Genomic DNA, 12,495 nt, shown 5'->3' with positions numbered 1-12,495 from the left:
TGATGTATACATGCAGTGACATATACCTGAATGTTCCTCACAGTGACGATGTCTGCAAGATGCTAAAGGCAGTTTCCCGCAAAGAGAAAAGGGTATCTGTGTAAGACATTTTGGCAAGTACGACGTGACTCTTTTCAGGGAAGAAGAAACTGTTTAGCCTGTGCTCTTAAAAGTGGCTTGCAACTTTTTTAGAACCATGCTTGTCTTCCACACTCCTCTACCAATGAGAATGCAAATAGCTGCTTAATTGAAAATTTTTGCATATTGGTTATTTTACCTAGACTCCGGGCTCCAAGTCAGCGGTTCGTTAGCAGGCCTTGGCATTACTCTCTGTGAACTCAAGCGTTCACCCTGGAACACATCTCAGGCTGGGTTGGATCCATCAGTCTGCTTTAGGCGGGATCGTGGCTCTTTCCTGCTTTCCCCTCCCTTTAGCAGATCCTGGGAGAGTTTTGATTCATGGGGTTGCTGGACCCATGAAGAGCAGTCACCATGTTGGTGGGTGGCCTACAGTGAAGAGCAAGGGCAAAACCATTCCATCCATCTTCCACCAACTTTCTTGGGGATGGGTGTGGATCCAGGTGTGGATCCAATCTATTCCCTGCAGCTGCATGTTGCAGAGTGAGGGGTCAGTGATCATGGGTCATCTGTTCTTTGGGGAGCTTTATGAACCATGACTGATCATCTCATGGAGGAACCTCAGAACACAGCCTGAAAGCCACTGTGCTGAACTAATTCTGCCCGCCTTTTTGGTTTGTTCTGTTTAAAACAAATCAGCCTTACTTTACATTGCGCCTTTTGTGAATCCATTCTTATTTTCCAATTCCTGGCCCAAGACCTGCATGGTAAGAATGTATTACTTCCAGTGCTCCAGAAATCCAGCAATTGCTCTGCCTGTTTTGCAATCAGTGGGAGTATATAAATGTTTAAGCCCATGTGTTGTAAACTGGCAAATAGGAATCTGCGCAATTTAAGAGTAGTCATGAGAGTAGTTCGGTTTTACAAAAGGAAGGTAGAGAGAAACTGACCTGGTGATAAATGTGGACTTCAAGATGTATCTTTACCAAAGATACAGAGTTCTCTAGCAGTTCCACTCCTGAATCCTGGGACTAATAATTGGGTGAGAATGCCGAGAATTCTCTGGGAAAGATCCTTAGATATCCCCCCACCACCTCAGTTGTGGGTCAGTGTGGCTAACTAGTTTTGATTTCTGCCCTTGGAAAAGAAGAGAATGAGGACTGCTATTAAAACCTCAACCAAACTGTAGCCTGTATTCCAGTGTTCACTGTGATGGCGAGTCTGAACTTTAATTGGATCATGAAATATTTAATCATGCAGTGGTTCTTGCACTGAGATGGGGGGGTCCCTCCTCTGAGGGCAGAGAACTGCTGCAGTAGGGGTGGCTCTTGAAGGGGAGAATCTAGTCTGTACACGTAGGATAATGCACTTTCAATGGGCTTTGGCAGCTGGATTTTCCTGTGCAGAACAGGAAAATCGACTTCTAAAGTGCATTGAAAGTGCATTATCTATTGTGTGCAGACTAGGCAAATACTTCTCCGAGCTTAAAGTAAAAGCTGCAGAGGAGCAAGGAGCGTACAAGCATGTCGGGTTGCAATCCATTCTCCCCAGCCTCTTTCTTGGCTGACTTGGCTTAAGAAGTCCGTGTTGGCTACTTGTAGACTTCTTTTTAAAACTCCAGTGTTGGATTAGCACACCAGGCTATCTTCTGCTAGGATTCCACACGCTCACCTGCCAAAGAGAGCTCAGGGAGGTATCTCAAATTTAGCAGGGGCATTCAGAAAGCCTGAGCTACACTGGGCTAGACCTTTCAATAAGCTGAGTGAACTGTAGTGATTAGAACCTTTAAACGTGTCCCAGGTTATGCCGTAATGTAAAGCAAAGCTTGACAACCTGGAACCGTTGGCTCATTGTGTCGTTCTTGCTCTTTGCAGCGTGTTTGCTTCGCAATTCTCCAAAGGGTGACTGTAGTATTCCGCACTTTGGATGAGCACTGTATCCACATGGTTGTGCTTAACACGAAGCACATCCATACCTTTGTTTACGTGTCCCTTTCCCGTCTAAACAGGGTTTTTATTGCGTATCTAGTTTCTTAGTTGCCTGCCTCACAAAAACCTCTTGTATGTTGAACTCTCAAATCTGAAACGTAATAACTGTAAAAATAATAATTTATATGGCGTGCTCTTTCTTTTGTATTTAAAGATCTGGTTGTCTTCAGAATATTTTCTTTGGGAGATTCTGTATATATATTTTTGCTATGTATTTTTTGTGTTTTGGTTTTCATTTTGATTGTATATTTTGGCACTGTTTTGAGATTCTGTATTAAGTGCTTTGTGAGTCTTGGACTTCTGATTAGAATTTGTCTGTGACAAATATAACCGCTGGTTTCTGTTTTACCCTGGATATGTTTGTCCATTGTGGGTTCTTTCTTTTTTCTTTTTCGTGCCGTAGTTGGCCATGTACATAGCCATTATCTGGTCATGTTTGGTAAGTAAGCATCCTTTCAAGATTCACTTACAGAAGACCCCCCTTGAAAGTCCACAAACAAACAAGCATGTGTGAACATGTGAGCAGTGCAGTATTTTTGGGAACTAAGACCATCTCAAAGCATTTGTAAGCCTGCTATAGAGGAGAATGTACATTTGCTTCCCCCCCCCCATTCTATAGAGGTTTATTCCCCTTCCCTACCACTTCTAGTAAGATGGGTCATGTAGCTGAAGTGAATTAATATGCATTTTGGTCATCGTTTCTCAAATGTGTGCTTCTCCTTGGACCTCTGGGTAGCAGATACAACAGTTCTCCCATTTAATTATCTCAGCTGTTTTGAGATTTAAGACTCAGGGCAGGATCCTGAATCAGGCACTTATGCAGCAGCACACTGGCAACGATCTATGCACATAATCATGTACATGCCAGGGGTAAGAGTTTGGTTGGCACATTGCTACACACTAGTACTACCACCTTTGCGGACTGAACCACAGGAAAAGGGGTGGATTCCATTAGGATGATCTGTAGCCTTATGGGACATCCATTTATCCCAGGGCTGCATTGTGGCTTCCGCAGGAGAGGGCCTTTCTCAACGGGACCTGGTAGGACCAGAAGTTCCAGCAAGGGTTTATCTGCTGATGGTCCTGCCCTCCATCACCTACACCTCTAGGGCTTCTCTTCCATGCAGGATGCTCTGTTGCAAACTGACACAAAAAACAGGTCAGGGCCTCGCTTCGTGGGGCCACCAGGCTCTGCTGTGCTTCTGTGTGGTGATGGGATGTGGCCAAACAAATTTCTACCTTGGATTCCTCGTATTTCCTCTGCAACAACTTGTCTCCAGCTGAGGTCTCTTCCCTCCAGCTCTTTTTTGGTGCAAGGTTTTCCCCTCACCCCGACAATGCTCCCTGCTTGCTTGCTTGCTTGCTTGTTGTCCTTCCTGGCTCCACCCCCTTCTCTTTGCCTTGCCTCAATCTTGCGTGAACCCCAGTATGGTCGTCAAACGAAGGTCACACTTCTGCCCACCGAGCAGACAATTTCCAGGCTGGACACGCATATAGATAAGAGACTTCCTTGCGCCGGCCAGGTGTACAATCAAAGTACAATTTTACTCTGCTGTTTTATACAGGTTTTGGCACACAAAGTCTGAGAAGCGTCCACTGTTTTTAAGCCCTTGGGCTAGTCCAGAGTTCAATCAGCATCTTTCCCTTTTCTGTATTCCATCTGTTATGTAATCGTCTGTTTTGTTAATGGAACAGGCATTTGTGGTCTCTGCGTAGATCCTCCTGTAGCTAGTGTGAAAAGCCACCACGTAGAAGCAGGCTAACAGGCTGCAGATTCCCGCAAACACCAGCGACGAAGCTGTAAAGAGGTTTTAAGAATAGATCAGCACATTCTCAGAAATGAGCATCTGCAGTAGGAAGGCGGAAGAAGAAGCCAACCGCTTGCCTCCCAGCAACACACCGTGGTCTGTTGATGCTTCCCGTTATTTTGAATATTAAATCTTAAACGTGCTAGCACGTTCCACCAAAATCAACAAAAGCGTCTTCAGCAATATGCCAAACTGAATAAAGAAACAGAGGGGAATACTGTTCTATCCATGGACTTTTCCCACCTTCAGAAGGATCATGCCTGGCATTGAAAGATCTGCGATGAAGGTCATTTCCTTCAAAACAAGGAGTGGCAAAGGACTGAAAGTGCTTCACTTCCCTCAGTAACAGGGAGCAATTTTTAACACCTTAACCCTCCTCTCTCCGGTCATTACAATGTTCCACCACCTGGGTCCTATGCCAATGGGCCTGATCCTTTTCATAGTTGGAAACATGCCCAGCAATAAATGCAAGAGAATTTAGAATCATAGAGTTGGAGGGGATCTCCCAGGGCCATCTAGAATGCAGGAAATGGCCACAAGAGCCAAGCACCTACACAATCCCTTCTGCCCACCCACTTACAATCCGCCTAAGTTCACCTTTGTGCATGAAGTGGTAGACTGCTACCCAGCAGGTGGCTTAGTTTTCACGACACCAAGAGAGTTTAGTGCACTTTCATAAATATATCAGTGTTTGTGAGTTTGGCTGTGTTTCGTCCATTGCACAAGCGCCATTTGTTACCCGGCACCCGCAGTGCACAACACCTCTCCCCAACTCTTCCTATATATTTTTTTAAACTTCACTAATTCTATTAGTGCTCTGGGTAGGGACCAAAATTATATACGGATCTCAGTAGATGAAAAGAAGCAGTTCACATGATATTGTTATTAAGTAACAATGATATTGTTATTAAGTATCAGACTGGGATGGGGGAAGTCTGGTTTCAGGTTCTCACAAACTATGAATCTCACAGTATTGCTGAAGTACTCTGCCAGCTGGTTAACCCTCATCTACTTCCCAGATCTACCTCTCAGAGTTGTAGGGTGGATGAAATGTGGTATATCTTGAATTCCTTTGAGGAAGGGAGTCATAAACGTGATAGAGACATGGCTGAAGAACTGCAGCTAAGAAACTAGAGAACTGCATTAGCAGAATATAAGTGTCTGCCAGTCCAAGGGAAAGTGATGTAGTAGTAAAACCTAAGGCCGTGTGTTATGGTGATGGCTCTCAGGCTGTCTGCTAAGCTGACACCTCCACCCCCTTTAGGACTGTATCAGCTCTCCTCATCCAAACCTATCCTGACATGCTATGTGCTTTGTTATGACTAAGTTGCAGCTGCTCTTAGTGCACCTGTGTGCATGAACAATGGAACCTGGAGTCATCAAGAACATGAGAAGCTTTAAGTGATTCATCCTGGATGGTGCCCCAGCTTACACCTCCACTTCCAGATTCTAGCTGATGGTATGCTAATGCCACGCCTGCTTTGCTCAACTTCCATAAGGATAAAACTGAGGGCTTGCCAAGTTCGTTCCTTGGAGAAAAGGTGGAACAAGTTGCTCTTTGTGTAAAGCTAGGATGCCTCCCCATAAAATTCATTTGAAATGACTGTCCCAGGTCAGCAGATACTAAAAAAATACAGACGGAATGAAGAACCCCTGAAAGGAACTGCTTTAGAGGGGCTCCAGAGACATCTTAGAAAATACAGCATGCATGGTGCTGTGAAATGAAAGGTCTATCACTATTTCCATCTCCCATTCCCACCCACCCCCACTTTTGTTGAGATTGTGTATTGAACTGTCTTGTGGTCAGGCTGCAATCCAGCGTCTGCAAGTCTTGGGTGGGCAGAGCTTCCAATTTTAGTGCTCATACCACAGACGAAGAACCAAACTCTTGAAGAAGATGAGTCATATGGCACCACTTAACAGAAGTGAACCCTGCTGAACTGCAGCTGGGTGACTGCATGTTCAAAGATTTCTGTGTGTATGTGTATATAGCATCTCTAGTGTGATGAACTGCACAAAGGCTTTTGGTTCGGGCTGAAAAGTCCTAGATTCAACTCACCACTCAGTCATGAACCTTGAAGGGGGAAGTTGAGTTAGTCATCTAATTCAACCTACCAGTCCTCAAACACAAGGGGCACAAACCCAGCAAGAAGAATTCCAATATCCAGCAAGATCTACAGCACTCACTTCTGCTCGTGTAGCTTAGCTCTTTGCTGGAGGAAGTTCTGAGAAGGGCCAGATCCATGATGGAAGATGACCAGGTCTTGTGCTCAATAAGAGCTCAATGGTCTCCCCGTGCAACTTGGGCGGAAGTTGCCGTTCTCATAGCGAGACCCTTGCTCCCTCCTCAGACTGCTGTAGCATATTTGCTACAGCCACTGGCCTGCTTTTCCTTCTGTCCAACTGATTGAGAGGTCTTCTCTCCCTCCAAACCCCATTGGCACATCCTCCCAGCATGGAGACAGTGTGATTTCTTCAAGTAGCCCCCAATCAGCAGGACGTTGGATGAAGAGGAAGAGAGATGCTGCCTCTGAACTCCAGCTAGGACTCTGCCACCAGAATAAGTGGAAGTGTTTATAATGCAGAAGGTGACACTCACTTGACCAGTCCAGGGACCCTCCTTGAGCTACTGTGCAAATAGAGTATGGGGCGTTTTTCATCTCCACCGCCAGGCTTTGGAGCACGACCATGAAAATAACTCCTAGGATCTGGCTGTCCAAAAATGAAACAGAACAGGCCATTAATTATGTATGCAGAAAATGCTTAGGGCTCCTCTCCGGAGAATCTAATTCAGGTGGCATACAAAATAAAACATCATAATAAAAACTCACATCCTAGACATTAACAATTAAACCCCCTAGATTTTTGTAAAGTCAGCAGCCTTAACACATACACCACCGATCAAACCACTTTAAAAGAGTTTCATAAAACAGGCTAAGGCATGCTGGAAAAAGGATTTGGAAAGGACGTCCCCCTAAAAAGCAGGTAAAAATCTGGCTTGGTACCTGAAAAAAAGTTGGAATAGGTGCTACCTGAGTCTCAAGGGGAAGGCACTCCATAAGCAAGGTGCCACTATCAGTCTCTTGTCCCTGCCTATCTCCTCTCTGCAGGTGTCTGACACAGGCAGTAGGGCTTGCCTGGTGGATCCTCACTAGTGGGCTGGAGAATGCGGGAAGGGATAGTCCCTCAAGTCCCCCAAGCCATTTGGGGCCTTAACTCTGAGTTGTGCCTGGAAAGAAATCGGCAGCCAGTCATTATCCAGGTCCTCTTGTGAGTTCTTCATGGTGTATACCCTGAAACTCTTGTTGACCTCTAAGGTGCTCCTGGGCTCAAATTTACCTTCCATGGAGTATCCACTATGCCCCTGAAATATTTTATGACCTCAGAACTTACCGGACATGATAAATATAGTAACAGAATGCCTGCCAACATATAAAATATCTGTCTTGAGTACAGTGGGCCTTTTTGTTTCTATGGTGCTGGGATTAAAATCCTTCATTCCGATGATTGGTGGGACATAAGGTATGAAAGGCTGAGAAACACTGGTGTACGTGATCTGAAAAAACCTAATATGGAGCACTTGGACAGCTCCTGCCAGTCTGCGTAGGCAGTACTGACCTTCAAACAATTATATCCCACTTTTCCTTGCGGTTCAAGGTGGATCTTTTATTTATTTAATTTACTAGCAAGAAAGCCCATTGCAAACAGGAATGCAATGGGCGCTAGGACCCAGGGGATACTGGCAGGCACAGATCTCTCTCTCTCTCTCTCTCTCTCTCTCAGCAGGAGGCATAGGAGATATGGGCTCCCTAGGGAAGCAAGGGTCATTTGCAGTTTGGGGCTCATTTTCAGTATGTCTCTGTCTATCTCTCTCCTTCCCAGCAGGAGCCATAGCAGGTAATCAGGGGTTGTTTGTGGTTTGCCAGGGCTCTCTATGTCTCTGTGTGTCTCTGTCAGGCGTCTGAGAGCAAAGTGGCTAGCGTCCAGGGAAGGAGGGCAGGAGCTGGAGAGGGAGGGCCAATCAGGGTGCGGCCAGCAAAACTGATTGGCCCTATTCCATCTTGGACAGCCAGGACACACTCCACCCCCAGGTTTCACAAATATTAAGAGGAACAATGGATAAGGATCATTGGACTTACAGACCGCCACTCTCGGACCAGCCGGCTTGTGGCAGTTTACATTAAAAACCTAAAATTGTAAAATACAATCCCCAAACAAACCATAAAACAGATGGCGGCAACAATATTTATTTATTTGTTATTGTATTTATACATACAGTATATCTGACCCCTAATCCCTCAATACCTTGGCCCTTCTGATTCACAGTTGATGTTCCAATAGATGTCATCAGGCGATGTTGGCCCACAAGGGAACCTAGTTTCAGCTAGAAGGGGGGGATGACCCGATCTTAGTTCCCCCAGTCTCCAACCCGGCCTCAACCAAATGCCCGGTGGAAGAACTCCATGTTGCAGGCCCTGCCGAACCTACAGAGCTCTGTCAGGGCCTTCAGTTCTTCCTTCTGTCTAAGACAGTTTTATGTGTGTTGGTCCCAAATGTGGGGTTCCTTCTATAATAAGCCTTTGTGGTATGCATCAGAATAATACGCGTAATTCTGATAGCTACTGGTGTGGAATGAATTAAAATAGGAGAGTTTATTGCTGGCAAGCCTGCCAATGACTAGCTGAAGAGGGAAAGGAATTGTACACGAGCAACCCTCGATTAGAAAAGGAAGAGGCTCTGTTTTCTGGAATGAATCAACGGCCTACCCCAGTCGAGCTTCTTACCTGGCCACAAAAATCAGCCCGGATGACGTTCCTTCTCCCACAGGGTAAGAGCATTCCACAGCAAGCTCCATCGTGACAGGATAGATTGCAAATCCAAAGAACCCGAAGCACGAACTGATCACTGCCAACAGGTAGGTTTGGTTCCTAAACTGCGACACCTGGAAGAAGGGAGTCCGTGTGGAGTGCTAGGTATGCATTTCACTTTTCTTCATTTGCATGGGAAGTCCCAAAGGTGCCCAGCCCCACATCAACCCACCCAGTTTGTGGCCAAGCCTGCTTGGTGATACAAGCACAGCTCATGTATAATCCTCAAATTATATTTGGTCCATCTGGGTTATATGCCACACTTCAGGGGCTGGAACTGTCAAGAGTTCATGGAAGGAACCTGTTCTGAATTGCTTCTGGAAGAATTGGTAGAGTTTTGCATGCAAACTATGCCAGCACTGTGTGTGTTAGGGGCTGCAGCACATTAATATCTTTCCCTCCACCCATTTGCAGCACATGTCCGCAGCAGAGAGACAAAAGAGGGAGGTTTAGCTCCATTCCCTCTTGTTCCTGCAGGGGCCCCACCCATTTCAGGATATCATTTTCCTTGGAAAGTCCTGCCAGGACTCAGAGAGGATTTTCAGAACAAACCGTAGCTTGCTTGAGAAGGTGGGGAAAGATCCCACCCCACCAATACCTTCTGCAAACTCTTCCAGTGGATCCGACCTCAGGACACAGATGGCAAGGCTCACTCTTGGGGGTATTTAAGCCAAAGGAGAAGAAGAAAAGAGCTGGCTTTTTATAACCTGTTTTTCACTCCCTGAAGGAGTTGCAAAGCAGCCTACATTTCCCTTCCTCCCCCCACAACAGACACCTATGAGGGAGATAAGGCTGAGAAAACTCTAACTGAACCATTCTGTGAGGATGGCTCTAAGAGAACTGTGACTAACCTAAGGTCACCCAGCCAGCTGCGTGTGAAGGAAAAGTGGAGAATCTAACTCAGTTCTTCAGATTGGAACCAACATGGTGGAGAGGTTAAGAGCGGCGGCTTCTAATCTGGCGAACCGGGTTTGATACTCTGCTCCTCCACATGTAGCCTGAAAGGGCTGTTCTCACAGAGCAGTCCTATCAGGGCTCTTTCAGCCTCACCTACTTCACAGAGTGCCTGTTGTGGGGAGAGGAAAGGGAAGGTGACTGTAAGCCGCTTTGAGACTCCTTTGGGCAGTGAAAAGCAGGGTACAAAAACCAACTCTTCTTCTTCTTGACCACTACACTGGCCTCACCCCACCCTGTCATCTCAGTCTTTTGTCTCAACTGTCCTTTGTCTCACTGTGGAGCACCAGTGGCCTGCTTGGGTTATCAAAGCTCCTTTGTCTTCTGTATCCCATGAGTTATTTTCCCTTCAGGCTTCCGGCCCACGTCTGTTCAAGCAAACTGAAGAACAAGCGGCTGCTTCTCTGAGTCAGCTTGTGACCCTTCGACACCCCAGACTGGCCCCAGAGACATGCCAGCGACCTTCCCCCCCACCCCTCACACTGTCATGCCCTTGATCCAATCCAAGAATGGTAGGCTTCTCAGAGAGAGAAAGGATGGGCCATCATCTTCTTCGTGACTCTCCCGAGTATGGAGTATCAATCCCAGTTCTATTCTGCACAAAGGGTAGGGAAGCCATGAAGTATTCATTGCCCTGCTTCTGTTATGAGGAGGGCTGGAGCATTCTTCTCAGTAGCTTGAAAGGAAAAAAAACACACACCCCACAGACTTTTGAGAGCCATATTTAATGTTCCAACGGACACAGGTCCAACCCATGGCTATCAACAGCATTCTGGGGGGGAATTTATCTCCTTAAAATTGCCACAAGGGCCTGGGCTTGGTCAGGCCTGCAGCATGATATCAACAGGCAAGCACTAGGGATGCCAGTCCCCAGGTGGGCCCTGGCGCAACTAAAGAGATCAATTCCTCTGGAGAAAATGGCTGCCTTGAGGGTAGACTCCATAGCATTATACTCCATCGAAGTTCTTTCCCACTCCAAATCTTGCCTGCTTCTGGATCCACCCCCTAGGTCTTCAGGTATTTCCCAACCTAGAGCTAGCGTATTATGTTCCCTTCATTAACATTATTCCCAAGGCCAATGTTAGCTGTTTCTTAGCTCTGTTCAGGCACACCTTCATTATTGAGCCAGTGCGCTGTCGCAATTAAGAGTATTGGACAACAACAATAATAATCTTATAATAACTTTATATTTAGAACCTGCCCCTCCCAGCTGGTTCCGGGCGGGTAACAACATAAAATATATGAAATAATCTAATGTACATGATTAAAAGTTAATATAGAAATTTAATTTAAAATATGTTATTAAAAACTGCCTATTAAAACTTTGGGGGTAGGGGGATTAATTCCTGCTGGACGAATTGATGTCTTCTGGGTGGGAATTACGGAGTAAGAAGGCTAGCGTGTCAAAGGAGTTCATTTCCTGGCCGCAGCTGTAGGTCTGGCAGAATAGCTCTGTCTTACAAGTCCTCCAGAGCTGTTGAAGGTCCTGGAGGGGCCTGATCTCACCAGGGAGTATCCCACCAGGCCAGGGGCCGGGACCGAAAAAGCGGTCAAAGCAAGTTTTACTTCTTTTGGGACAAGGATCCTGAGTAAGTGTTGGGCCCCTGATATTAATGCTCTTTTTTGGGGGGGGGGGGAGAGATATGGCGGAAAGCCGAGGTTCAAATCCCAGCTCCAGACAGAGAAGCTTGCTGGGTGACCTGGGACCAGTATAACCTACCTCACAGGGTTGCTGTGAGGACAGAATCGGGGTGGGGTGGGTGAATGGTCGGGAGAAGAGGAGTATTATGTAAGCCGTACTTTACCCTCCTAGGGAGAAAGGTGAAGCAGGAACGAAATCAACACATCTCTTATCTTACATATATAACATGCAGGGTGCCGCCCACGACTTGCCGACCCTCTGATTGTCCCTTGGGAAGGAGGGCCTTCCCTCCGAGGACCAATCAGAGGGCCGGCATGACGCCGAGGCCGCGCCTGCCTCCTATGCGAGGCCGCGCCGCCTCTGGACTCCTCACCTCTACCTGCCCCGCGCGAGCCCGCCCGCCTCCTCCTCCCCCCCCAACCCCTCGCCGCCTCCGCCCGTCCCCCACCCTCCACGTGGCTCCGCCCCCTGTCCCATCCTCCGCCCACTCCCTTCTGGTGCGCCCCCACCCCCGCAGCTCTCCAACCCTGGGGCGCACCTGGCGGGAGCCTACCTGCGCGCTCGCTGCGGTTTCCCGCCCGTCTCCCCCTCAGGCCACGTGGTGCCGCCTCTCTGCCCCTGTAATCGCCCCGTTGCCGCCACACCTCTTTCCCTCCCTCAGCCGGGCATTGGCGCTGACGGGGCTCCTCACGGCACGGCGGTCCCCCCCTTTGGAGCCACCTGAGGTGCGCGGCACCGGGCCCGCTGGTATAGTCCCTAGATACGGGGTTTCCCATTATGGCCATTTACACCGCAATTGTTCCCAACAGTACTTACCACTGCGAATGCGGTGCAAGCCAGCGCACATAAACAAAACCCAGTCTTGGTCGTTTCTATGAATTTCTTGGTCCTGTCCACGTACAGCCCGAGAAGGAAGGCCCCGGTTAATCCAGCCACGGTGTACAAGGCGCCACACAGACCTGCAAATGACTGTAAGAGGGGCTCGGTAAGGGATTGTCCTGACACAGAAGGGTATCTACACGATGGGCCTTGTGTGTTGTGAAAGCGATGGAGACACTCAGTTCAGAAAGCAGACAAAATCAAAGCTTCATGAAACCGTGGTCGATGTGATTATCTGGATGTGGGCCCGACCCTACACACTAACTGATATTCTATCA

General features: G+C 47.4%; 1 protein-coding gene across 1 annotated transcript in view; it reads right to left on the bottom strand.

Moving 5' to 3' along the window:
• Positions 1–3,592: 3,592 nt before the first annotated feature.
• The window catches only part of SLC49A3 (solute carrier family 49 member 3), a 29,469-nt gene continuing 20,566 nt past the window's right edge, over positions 3,593–12,495 (bottom strand). Inside the window, 5 exon segments of the mRNA XM_077345592.1 lie at positions 3,593–3,714; positions 3,716–3,864; positions 6,474–6,586; positions 8,659–8,816; positions 12,155–12,307. Coding sequence (XP_077201707.1) covers positions 3,694–3,714; positions 3,716–3,864; positions 6,474–6,586; positions 8,659–8,816; positions 12,155–12,307 — 594 coding nt within the window. The 3' untranslated portion in view covers positions 3,593–3,693.

The sequence above is a fragment of the Paroedura picta genome, chromosome 7 (genome assembly GCF_049243985.1).
Source record: "Paroedura picta isolate Pp20150507F chromosome 7, Ppicta_v3.0, whole genome shotgun sequence".
NCBI lineage: Eukaryota > Metazoa > Chordata > Lepidosauria > Squamata > Gekkonidae > Paroedura > Paroedura picta.
This window is presented reverse-complemented; position numbering and strand designations above follow the sequence as displayed.